This window comes from Rhinolophus sinicus, chromosome 15 (assembly GCF_057876585.1).
Source record: "Rhinolophus sinicus isolate RSI-liver-muscle chromosome 15, RSI-T2T, whole genome shotgun sequence".
NCBI classification, from domain to species: domain Eukaryota; kingdom Metazoa; phylum Chordata; class Mammalia; order Chiroptera; family Rhinolophidae; genus Rhinolophus; species Rhinolophus sinicus.
In genome coordinates this window covers 131,085,001-131,097,564 of record NC_142515.1, presented here as the reverse complement: position 1 = coordinate 131,097,564, position 12,564 = coordinate 131,085,001, and the positions used below count along the sequence as shown (strand labels likewise).

The 12,564-nt window shown below is 42.0% G+C and overlaps 1 protein-coding gene across 5 annotated transcripts in view; it reads left to right on the top strand.

Moving 5' to 3' along the window:
• The first annotated feature begins 226 nt into the window (after positions 1–226).
• Positions 227–12,564, top strand: part of USP53 (ubiquitin specific peptidase 53) — a 43,828-nt gene continuing 31,490 nt past the window's right edge. For 3 of the 5 annotated variants that reach the window (XM_074338560.2, XM_074338561.2, XM_074338558.2), the window contains exons 1-2: positions 915–1,052; positions 10,415–11,086. In XM_074338560.2, coding sequence (XP_074194661.2) covers positions 10,943–11,086 — 144 coding nt within the window. In that variant the 5' untranslated portion in view covers positions 915–1,052; positions 10,415–10,942. Of the gene's footprint in view, positions 332–914; positions 1,053–10,414; positions 11,087–12,564 lie in introns of those variants that run through there. The other 2 variants (XM_074338559.2, XM_074338562.2) reach the window with 2 other exon arrangements.

The following is a 12,564-nucleotide window of genomic DNA, read 5'->3' as shown; positions in this document are numbered from 1 at the left end:
TTGATACTAAAGATGACAGTGGGTTTTTCTTTTACTGCTATTTCCAAGAAACTATTACGAAACTACATTTAGCCCAATTCCCGAGCAGTAGCATGTAATTTAAAACCTGTTCGAAAGCACGGTAAGAAGGCAGCCAAATTTTTCTTACCACAGTTAACCATTAACCGGGTCAATACGTTTTTTAAAGCTTCCATTTTACTAAGTCAGGAGACAACCAGTTGGGGAATACACATTCCTGCCCATGGAAGCCATTTCACTGCAAACACCGTGGTGACTCAGAAACAGCCATAGGGAATTGTTACCTGCCTGGGGTTTTGACGGCAGACAGCAGGTAATTGCTTTCTTTTTTTATTTATTTTTTATTTTTTTTATTTATTTTATTTTTTTTAGTTAATTGCTTTCTTTCGGGTACCACCACCTCCCCTACAGTCCAGTCCTTGGTGGACCTGAACTTAGGAAATACCGAATAAATGACCGAGAGCACCGGGATGGTCACCTGCACTGGGGAACCATCCCCTCCGTGTCCAGCACACAGCGCTACCTGCGGGCACCTTGCTCCAAGCTAAACCCGCGCTCCGCTCCCGCCTTTGGGGAAATACTCGAGCTCCTGCTCTCGCGGGATCTCGCGCCGCGGAGTAAGTCAAGTGGCTCGCGCGCCCCACGGAACCCCCGCGGGAACACAGTTCGGCAGGTCCAGAACCCGGGAAGTCGCGCGCGGGGCGGGGCCAGCTCCGGGGGCGGGGCCAGCTCCGGGGGGCGGGGCGGGGGCGGGGCTGCCGGGACCTGTTGATCGCAGGTGTCACTGGCCCGCCCGGCCCTCGGCGTTGGGCGTGTGCGCATGCTCCGTGCGCAGGGTCGCGCTCCGAGCGGAGCTGCCCGGCCGCCTGTGCTCCAGTTCGCGGTGAGCGTCGGGGACGGTGGCGGCGGTCGGCGTGTCAGCCCGGTGTCCGCGTGAGGCGTTGCTGGGCCAGCGGAGGTGGCGCTGTGGGAGTGGGAGGCCCGGCTTTGCGGGGCGGACCGCACGCTCCTCCGGCCGCCAGGGCAGAGCGCAGGTAAGTCTCCGGAACTGGTGCCTGGATGGAGAGCCGACGACCTGCGACCCCCACGGGCCTGGCGGGGAGACCTCGTTCCTGCCGCGCGACCCCCGCGGCCCCCCACGCCCGGGGCCGACTCCGGGCTCCTGGCCGGGTTCCCGCGCCCGCGTCACGCAGCCCCCAGCCCCTGCCCGCGTGTCCGCTCCGCCAGGACGCCCCTGGCCGCGCTGGAGGTGCCCTGATCGGGTCGTGTGGTTCAGGCTGCTGCGTGTGAGGGCGGCCAGGGCGGACCTGAGGCGCACGGGTCCCGCGGCGCTTTGGGGCTGGGACGAGGGCGCCGCCCGGGCGCCTGCCCCTCGCTTGCCCGGCCACTGCGTCCCCCCAGCAGCAGCTTCTTAAAGGGTCCTCGTGGCTGTGGGCCTCCGTGGAGACGAGAGCGGACTGGATCCGTGACAGCCTTTGGGCTGGTAGTTTCTGGGCGGTAGTAGTAATTTACAGAGTTAATGTTTAGCTTCCAAACGGTCACTTCTGGGACGTTTACTAAAGTATTTTAAACATCGTTGGAGAACAGGAAGTACTTGCACAGGTGATCTAGGGTTTCCAGAGCTGCAATCTGAGCAAGTGCTGAGGTTTTGTTATCCCGCTACAAAGTTTTCTTTATCACTGCAAAGTCTGATTAACGCTTGCAAAATGTACTGCGAGGCTTTATTTGTCAGACAGCAGAGTTTGCCAACTGTTTCTTTATCTGGAGGAAAAAACCACATTTTTTGCAAGGAATTTTCAAGGCTATTTTTGAGGGATGTTTAACAGTAAACTTAGGAAGTTCTTTGTGATCACAGTTGGATTCGGTTTTGATTCTGGTCTCTAAAGAAAAGCATTGCTAATTCTCAATATTTAAAAGGCGTAGCAACTGCTTACACAAAAATTCTGGTTGAAATGAACTTTTGACTAAATTGACACTTGTTAGTTTTATTTTCTCTCTTTTTTAAAGTTCCATGATGATGGTCTACGCAAAGATCCTTTGTCCTGTTAAGGAGAAATTAAACAAAACTTATTTTGCAAAAGTAGTATACAATTTATCTACTATTGTAAGAATGCCAAACAGACAAACTGTAGGTAGGAGTTAATTATAGCCTGGAAAAACAAGGTTTTTGTTTTTGTTTTGAGTTTTAGAGGATTTTAAAATTAGCTCTTTGGACGTTTTGACTAGGTTCATGATTACTTATGATAAACCATAAAAGTGATTTATTTAAATTGGTTCTCAAATTAAACTACTGGTAGTTATGTGTATTTTTTCCTACAGTGTAAAAAATAAGTGAACAAGAACAGACTTTTCTTTTTCCCTATGAATTTTTGACAAAACTAATTTGTAAATGTGTGTAGATTATAAATTATTCATGGAATTTGATACTCATAATCAATCCATTAATATTATTTTCTCTAGAACATACAAAAAGTAGTTTTTAAAAAGATAGCTACTTTAATGGGAGAGGAGCACCCTTTCTTACTTCGGTTATTCTTTTCCTTAAAAAAAAGGAAATCACAAAACTCTTATAAATTTAGTATGTATGATGATTCAATATATTTTTTAATTATTTACTGTCAAATATATGTTTAAAGTGTATAGTATCAAGATATACAATTTTGGAATCGTGTGGTTTAAAATTTTATTTTAGGAAGACAAAGTTACCGTATGACAATTCTGACCTATTTGAAGGTGATGTACACATTTAAAAGTCAAAATCAGAATTATTTTCCCTGCTGGAACTGTTTGGAACTCAGTCACCCTACCATTCTAGAGAGAACGTAGCTTTTACTCTACAATTTTCCAAAAATGTTTGAAATTTGTAAAGTGGTAGATTAAGCTATCCTACAGAGATGTTTACTTACTAAAATACTTAGCAGATCTTGTTAATTGACAGCTTTAACTATAAGGTGCTTCTTAATTATACACCCCAAGACAACCTACAGCAAGATAGTAGCTTATATATTGCATCTGGAAGTATTTTGAGCACAGAATGTGCTAGGTATACTAGGGCCCAAAAGATTGTCAGTCTAGACTAGTATTGCTTGTGAGCTCTTGGATTAAGGGAGGAATGTGCTAGTTTTTGTCACCTTTTGAGAGCGAGCTAGAAATTACTGATGATACAATTGTAGAGTTAGTATATTATTAATTTTGTGCAGATGCAATGATTTTAGAAAAATTTTCATTACAGTATATGTACATCACAGGAGCAAGAAAGGAATGTGACACGTTCTACCACAGATAAAATTTTCAAAGGTTATTTAAACTTTACATAAAATCCTAATCTTGGCAAGTTATTGTGAGTTTTATTTTTGGTAGGAATATTCCATAGATAGAATATTTAGGCAAAAAGTATCTGTTCTTTGCTTTTCCAAGTTAAACACCTTCCATCAGGAGTTCTTAAACTGGTTAGAATCATGGTTAGAGCCCTGGTCTGTGGTTAGAACTGAATTTTAATTTAATTGGTTTCATTTGTGATCTTATGATTTCTTTTTTTTTCTATTTAATCCTATGAACTTAACTTTATGTATTCACAAACATTATTCTGAGGAGTCCATTAGGCTACCAAAGGCGTACATGACACACACAAAAATGCTACAAACTATTGCATCTGGTAAAAGAATGTTAGTTTTCCATGAGTCATTTCAGAAGAGTTGCTTCATATATTCATATTTGTAATTTATCAGAAAATAAAATGTTTTGCAAATAAATCATATATGAATATCTTAGCTGTTTTAATGAACAAAATCAGTTATCTGAGTTGTCACAGTATTTTGAAATTAATTTGGAAATAATTCCATCAGTCTTCTATTTTGCAAATATTGACCTGCAGAAAGCAGTTTAAGGAAGCACTTTTCCTGTGGAATTTGGAAGTTTTTTACTCATGTTTCGTGCTTTTCCTAGCTAACCAATTTGTTTAATGAACGTTTATTGGCCTATGCTAGGAACTAGAGATTCAAAAATTAATAAGACAACGTTCAAGTGGTCAGAAATATTAGTTCTTCCTTTTCTAACCTCATCTCTGGCTAGTCCCAATGCTCCCCCACCTGCATTGAGTTTCCGAAGATAAATTGTCTCTTTTCTTTGGAAGGTGCTGCTTCTCTTTTCCCTTTTCACCTTCCCAGTGACCACACCATACCTGGGATTTTCTCAATTATCTAGTAAAGGAGCCAGTGTAGGTTACTTTATCTGTGTTACCACTATACTTTGTACATTCTTTTGTTAAAGATTTGTTAAAAATTGACACCGTGTCACATGTCACGTTTTCTTAAAGAAGTATATAGCGCTATAAATGAAATTGTTTTTCTACTAAGAATGACTTATTAACATTTAAAATTTAAACATTGATACTTTATTGTACAGTTTATCTGACCCCACTAATCTGGATTAACGTTATAGTCAAGATTGATACGTCAGTTTAAGGAAATGGAGAAAGACAGCAAAATGGGATATAAAATATGTAGTACAGCATCTACTTTTTATTCAAATATTTCTTTATATTGTTTGAATCATTTTACATTAAAGATAGTGTTTTGCTGTCATTATAATTAGTTTGCATTTACTGGGTGCCTGCTATGTTTGGGTCACTTTTCAGGTATTTTATACATGGTTTATGATTCTTAGAATAATTCTATGGACCTTTTTATATAGATCGTGGTTATAGATGTTGGAACTGCTAAGATTTTACTGATTGAGTAGTTGAGTACTACGCTGTGTTGCTAGAAACTTAACCCGAGGTGGAATAAGTAATCGTGGGAATCCTGAGGTATCAGAACCTGGGTTCCATCTGTGTCAGGAACCCATCTCTGTCCCCCAGACACTTTAGGATTTGGCTTCTTCTAAACTTCTCAGCCTGCATAATAAACTCTTGCCCCTTTCACGGTGGCCCTCTCCGCTTGTAGGGGAATAGGCAGTTTGGACCCGCGAAGGCGTTTCCTCCTGTGCCGTCCTGCTGTGTGGGCCTGAGAGGTCACTCTCCCTGTGGGTCAGTGCTGGCGCCAACCCACTGCCAGGTGGTGGGAAATTGTCCTGTACTCTTAGTGCTTAGGTCATCTTTGGTAGAACTCTGATTTCAGAGGGTTTGTTGACTGAGCTTCGTTCAGTCAGTATTTAAGGAGCACCTGCCTTGTCCTGTGTGCTATTCTGGGTGCTCGGGAGCCGCTCTACAATCCAAGAGGATTGGGAGAAGAAACAAGAGTAACCATGATTAGTCAGTGGCTGGTATACTAGCTGGCGAAGAATGCCAGGGACAGCAGAAAGCAGAGCAGGGTTGGGAATGTGGAGAGGGTGGTGGGTTGCAATTTCAGGTAAGTATAGGGTTCATTTAGAAGGTGATTTCTGAGCAAAGCGTTCATGAACGGAGCAGGGGGAAGCCATGTGGGTGCCGCCATGTGGGTGCCGAGGGGAAGTGCTTCCAGGCACTGGCTTTAGAGCAGCTTCTGCACGTGGATCAGGAGTAACAATGCAGCGCAAACGGAGAAAGTGAAGAGAAAGTGGTTAGAGATGGCGGTTAGAGCTGAGGGGTGGACAGGTGTGGCCTAATAAGAAACACAGATTTGGTCTCTGGCCCCATTTCCTTTCACAGCTTCTTAAACCCTTGGAATATTCAGAAATGATAAATATTTTTTGTGTGCTGATGAGATGACTGGTGGCTGGGGCTCCTGGAAATACCGCTTCAGCTTGGGGGCTGGTTGCCTGGGGAACCGACCATGTGATTAGAGGAATGGAGCTTTCAGCCTCCCCTCTCCACCTCCAGGGAGGGGAGAGTAGTGGAGGTTGAGTTAAAGGCCAATGATTTAATCAACCGTGTGCTTATGTAATGAAGCCTCCATAAAAAAATCCTAACCAGAGGGGTTCGGAGAGCTATGGGGTTGGTGAACGCGTGCAGGTGCTGGGAGGTGACATGTCCGGAGGGGGCACAGACGCCCTGTGCGCCTCCCCACGTTGCCATGCTCTATGCGTCTCTTCCTGAGCTGTATCCTTTCATAATAAATCTGAAATCTAGGCAGCACGCTGTGTTCCTGAATTCTGTGCCATGCTAGCAAACTACTTGAACAGATGGAGGCGGTCACAAGAACCCCGATTTATAGGTGGTCGATCAGTACAGGTGACAACTTGGGACTTGTGGTTGGGCTCTGAAGTGGGAGGGCAGTCCCGTGGGACTGGGCCTTTGACCTGTGGGATCTGACGCTCACTCCACGTAGATAGTGTCAGAATCACGTTAAATTATAAGGTACCCTATTGGTGTCCACTGAGAACTGGAGAATTGCTTGTTGTGGGGAAAACCCACACATCTGGTCTCAGAAGTGGTATGAGAGTATGGAAGAGAGTCGTTTTTATTTTAGGTGGAATAGGGTGTCCCAGAGCACTGGTGGAATGCCTCTGTGGCCCCTAGATCCTTCCACAACCAGGCTGGGGGGTTCTCAGGAGACCCAGAGCGCTCAGCGTGTGGTCGTGGGCATTGCCCTGCTTTGGGGGGAGGGGGTGTCATGGGGTGAAGTCTGGTGGAAACCAGGCACCAGCTTTCTTCCGGTGGGGTCCATGGGACACACTTGTTCCCCCAGCAGTGACTCGTGGTGACATTTAAAGTCATGTGGAGCAGGAAGCTCAGAAGACTTGGTGCCTTAGGTTTTTATTGGGTGTGGTGACACAGACATCCTCTGCCTAGGACGTATCGAAATCCCAGACTTCCTGAAGGAAAGCAGGTGTTTGGGACAAGCCACATTGTTTGCATAGTTAGGTGCAGTGACCAGTCCGACCAGTCAGTACTGTGATCCTCCCAGAGCTCTGAGTGCCCAGCGGTGAAAGGTCTGGAAGCAGGCTTTTCTGAGGATCGCGGTTTCTGGCCTGCTGTGTTGTCTTTTCTTTTCCTTTTTTTTTTTAAGTAGCTTATTCAAATATAATTTATATACCATACAGTTCACTCATTTAAAGTGTCCACTTCAGTGGTTTTTAGTATAGTCCCAGAAATGTACATCAATCACCACCATTTTAGAACATTTTACCACTTCAGGAAGAATCCTCATATCCTTTACATCACTCCCGCCCCCCCCATCCCCACTCCGCCAGCCTGAGCAACCACTCATCTCCCAGCCTCTGTACACGTCTCCGTTCTGACATTTTGTGTGGACGGAATCCGATACCATGTGCGCGCGTGTTTTGTTTATCCACTCATTGCTGATGGACCCTCCGGTATTCGGTGTTCCCACCTTTCAGCTGTTAACGATTGTTGCTGTGTTAGCTCTTTTCTGCACAGCCTCCCAAGTATTTCTTGAAAGAATAAATACAGAATCACGTTTGCATTCTTGCAATAAACCCTACTTGGTTATTATTATTTTCAATAGCACAGACAGTCTCTGGCTAGTGATGCTTTCTTTGACTTAGGATTTTTTGACTTTATGATGGTACGAAAGCGATACACACTCAGTAGAAACTGTATTTTAAATTTTGACTTTTGATCATTGTGTTGTGTGGGGCGGGAACAGTCTGCCCAGAGCGGCGTGAGAAACGGAAGAGGTCGCATCTGGGAAGCCCTTTCCCGTCTGTAACCCTGCACCCTGTCTCTGTGTCTTGGCCATTGCTCCCCTCCCGCCAGAGAAGCCAGTTACTTTCGGTGTCCTTCACGTTTCCGCTGTTTCTCATTAGCCCACCTGTCGCCTTTGTATCGTCTCCAGAGCTGGGTCAGAGGCGGGCCAGGAGCCCACGCTAGTTTGATATCTTGAACAGGAGAGGAAGCCTCAATATTTTAAAATGGTCTGTGTGTGTCTGTGGCCCTCAGCAAGGAGGCTTTCAGGGCAGGGTGGTCCCACATACCTCAGCAAGTTCATGGCACAAACTTGGTGCCTAGCACACGATTGGTGAAAGAATTTATATCGAAAGGATTCTTTCATTAAAAATACGCACTTACCACCAATACAGAGGTCCTTTAATGTTAAAAGTCGTGACTACATTTTTTAAAAACTTACTTTGTATGAAAGGTTTGGGGATCATTTAGATCCCTTTAGAGGAGGTTGCAACCCGTAGAGTTAAAATAAAAAGAAGAAAACAACATAATATAGTGTTTTATAACCTTTAACCTATGGTCATCAGGGCTAGTATTTTTACCCCCATTTTATAGGTGAAGAAGCTGCGAGTCCTTTAGACAAGGACCTGTCTAAAACCAAGCAGCTGATAAGTGATGGCCTCATGTGTGGGTCTGGAGACAAGTCTCCGGACTTGAATTCTTGAGAGACTGATGCTTTCCTTCTTTATTGCTCAATGCTTTGCTGCCTTACTGGGTATTTGATCAGTGGTATTGACCTGGCCTGAGCCATTCCATCGCTCATCTTTCTGTGCTGTGCAGATGAAAGTCAGTGACTTTACCCAGAGTCTTTACAAAGGGCGTTGAGGCCCTGCGCGATCTCTCTTTCCCACCCTCCCTGTTCATCTACTCTCCCCTCTGTTCGCATTTCTCCTGCCGCACCGGGCTTCTTACTATTCTTCCAACGTGCCAACCAGGCTGTTTACTCTGCTAGGAAGGCCTTCTCCAAGGTGGCACCTTTACTGCCTTCAAATCTTTGTGCAGAGGTAACTTTCTCAATTAGACTTGACGTGACTCCTATTTAAAAGGGCAAACCATCTCACATTGTACAGTTGACCCTTAAACGACGCAGAGGTTAGGGGTGCCAACCCCCTTCCCGTGGTTAAAAATCCATGTATGACTTTTGACTCCTCCAAAACTTCACTTCAGTCCCTTGGTATCCATGGGGGATTGTTTCAGGACACCCACAGGTACCCAAATCTGCGATGCTCAAGTCCCTTACATAAAACAGGGTAGAACAATGCATATAGATGACCCTATGCGTCCGCAGATTCCCAACCACGGATCAAATTACTGTTTTTCACCTGTGGTTGGTTGAATGGTGGATGCGAAACCAAGGGATACAGAGAGCCAACCGTAAATTTATTAAAACAAATCCACGCATGAGTGGACCATGCAATTCAAACCCGAGTAGTTCTGGGTCAACTGTATACACTCCTTAAGCCCTTTCCTTGCGTTGTTTTTCTGTTAGCATATAACTCTTACGGTCTGTGCTACAGTTTCTCATTCACTGTATCGTCGTCTGTCCTTCCTCGTTATAATGGTCGTCCCAGTGTCTGGCACAGTACGTGGCTCAACATGTGTGTCGAATGAATGAATGAATGCATGAATGAAAGTGAATTGTTTAAACAAAATTTTGTTAGTAATACTTGATTGTTTGTAATTAAGAAGTTGAACATTTAAAGTCCTTTTAGCCAGGATCCTGTATTCGTAAATAATATAGAAATTTACTTTAAGATTTGTTTATCAATTTAATGTTTCTTCTGAGTTTTAATGTGTATCAATTTACATAAAATCTGCTGATTGTTTTTAGGAAAATAATACGGTACTGTGTAAGATACATAGCAGTCTAGTCTCTGTATATGCATTTGTTTTAATAAACAAAGCAATTTAGTGTTGACAGCAAAGTTCGTATTTTTCAAAATACTACCTGAAAACTAATTTAATTCTAGTTTTCTGTAGAATATTTTCCTTATGACTCCATCTATGACTATTGAAAGTAGTTGTGATTGTGATTTTTTGTTTGTTTTTTGTTTTCACGTTTAAACTGTATTAGACAGTGTTTGGGAAGTTTAACGTCTTTGGTTTATATTAAAAGCTGAAAATTCTTATTTTATACTAGATTTCATTAGTTTTAAAATGATGTAGCATGGTAACACCTACAGAAATGTTTTTGAAAATTAGAAGTGCTTTAAACCAGAGTTAGTATTGTACAGATTTTAATCTCTTAACAAGTGGAACCAAATAATCTCTATCACCTACTGACTTGTTTTCAATGTGCAAAAATATTGTACTTTTATTCTATTTTAAATTATACTTGACATACAATATCCTTATTGTACAATATCAGTTCTACAACGTAGTGTTTCGACATTTGTATACCTTACAGGTCACCACCACAGTAAGTCTCGTAACCATCTGCCACCCTACAGACTTATCATGGGATTGAGTGTGTTCCCTATGCTGTACATTATCTCCCTGTGACTTATTTTATGACTGGAAGTTTGTACCTCTTACTCCCTTTACCTTTTTCACACACCTCTCCCAAAGGCAACCCATCAGTTTGTTTTCTGTAATGTTTGATGTCACATTGATATTTTTTAAAAAAATTTAATGACAAACTTTCATAGAACATTTCATAAAATAACCTAATTCTTTTATGATTATGTATTCACTATTTTAAATGTATATTCAATATTTGTGTTTAAATAGTAAACTAGGGATTTTCTTGATTAGCCTTTACCTTTATGTAAACATTTCTTTTCTTTCTTGTAGGTTTGCTTTGAGGTCACAGGGATATGAAATGTGGAGTCACCTTTGATAACTTCACCCGGGAAGGGAAAAAGAAGAGCCTTCTTTCTTCTTAAAAGACCATAAGGAAAGGAAATGACCAAAGGAATCATGCCAGATGCTAACTCTCCATCTTTTTTAAACCATCAAGACAAATGGCTTGTGCATTAAAGACAATGATTTGTTCACCAACATTATTTTTAGCAGTTTAAAAGAAAATTGTTTTCATCTGAAATTATACAACTCTCATAAAATTTAACACATAGAAAAATCTGTAAGGCCTCGTTTAAAATAGCTTTCGTTTTTTAGCTTTCAGAACCATGTACCTTGTTTTTACTTGAAAAAGCCCTTAAAATTCACAGCATCAGGAGAGCTATGGACTTGGAAACTTATGTTATTCTAATAGACTGCAGTGAATTCAAGTGGACAGTTCAAGATCCCAATCATTTCATCATCAGAAATATCACATGAGCAGATAATTCTTAGCTTTCATGCAAACACAGTTGCTTGAAAATGGCCTGGGTGAAATTCTTACGGAAGCCTGGTGGCAACCTTGGAAAAGTCTACCAGCCTGGAAGCATGTTGTCCCTAGCGCCCACCAAAGGCTTGTTAAATGAGCCAGGGCAGAACAGCTGCTTTCTGAACAGTGCTGTACAGGTGAGACCATCATTGCTTTTACATTTTAAGAAGTGCTTTTCAGGAAATTCTTTTGCCTAATGCTTCTGTAACTTGTAAATTAAGAATAAAGTTATTGACTAGAATGACTTTTTAATATCACTTCTAATGGTGGCAAAAATATTTTGGCTGGGCATTTTGATTTTTGTGACAAATGGTTTTTTTCAACAGAATCATATGTTACTATGTTATAAAAAATATGTTTTGATTTAAAATGATTACTTAATAAATTAAGAATATGTTTCTAAAACACGTGAAATAATTTTTTTGAACCAGCTGATCTACTTCTCCCCACTTTTTTTTTTGAAGTCCAGTAGAATTCCCTACAGATAGCATTAGAAAAAACCAAACCCAAGCATACAAACAAAAAACGGAAATTAAAAAATCTGTTTGGGTTGAAATGAGAATGTAGTTTTTAATCTCAGTGCTCAAACTTTGTTCACCCCCATGGCAGCCTTAAATCACCCCTGTGGAATCCTAATGGGGACTCCACTGTTTTAGTTAGTTAATACATTTTGCTTCAATTCTCCTTGAAATTAGCAAGTATGTATTAACCTGCTTTTCTTAGGTAAATGTCCTTTCTTATGTATGATGTATTATTTATTTAGCAGTTCCAGATTTCGTGGGATCCCGTGTCCTTTTGACCATTGTTTAAAAATTAAGATTTAGATTCCTGGGATGTTCTGTTGACCTTAGAATGTACCTTAGAAGAATTTATTTAAAATACATGATTTTTCACATATTGTCCAATGCTTATTTTTCCTCCTGAAAACTGAGAATAGAAAGAGAAATACTGGTTAATCAACTCATTTCATAAGTGAGCACATCTGGAATGTGCCAGTCAGACCCAGTGTCAACCTGACGCACTTGTGTTCTCAGGTGCCCTCTGTCTGGCACAGATGTCAAACCTGAGAATTCTGTACCTTGCCCAGGGAAGGCAGGGCACTTTGTACTAGGAAAGCATGAATTCTAATTCCCTTTGCGACCCTCCCATGGCAGTCACCATCCTCGTTCTGGCTGGAAGATCACACTGGCATTCAGTGCTGTGAGAAATGCAGGAAAATCATTTCTGAGTGGCACTAGATACAGGGAACTGTCACACACAGAAAAACTATTGATTGACTGAAGCTGAGACAAAGGGCTCTGTCATTTCAAGGCTTTTCCAATTACCTCTTTCCAGTTCTTTTTTAACATTTCCCTTTTTTTCTTTTCTTTGGCTCTCAAAACACTGCATGTAGTTTAGAGATGGAAAACATAACGAGAAAATTCTGAGTAAGGACACTTACATGGTAAAGAAAATGGAGCAGTGTTCCTGTGGGGATGTATTTTTAAGAAAAGGAACATCCCACTGACGTTTACTGTGAAGATGATGTGCGCTTATCTGCGTAGCTACCATTTCTGGTGCTCGCCACTCCTTTATGTAGATCCAGCTTCCCAACCGGTGTTTCCCTGCTTGAAGA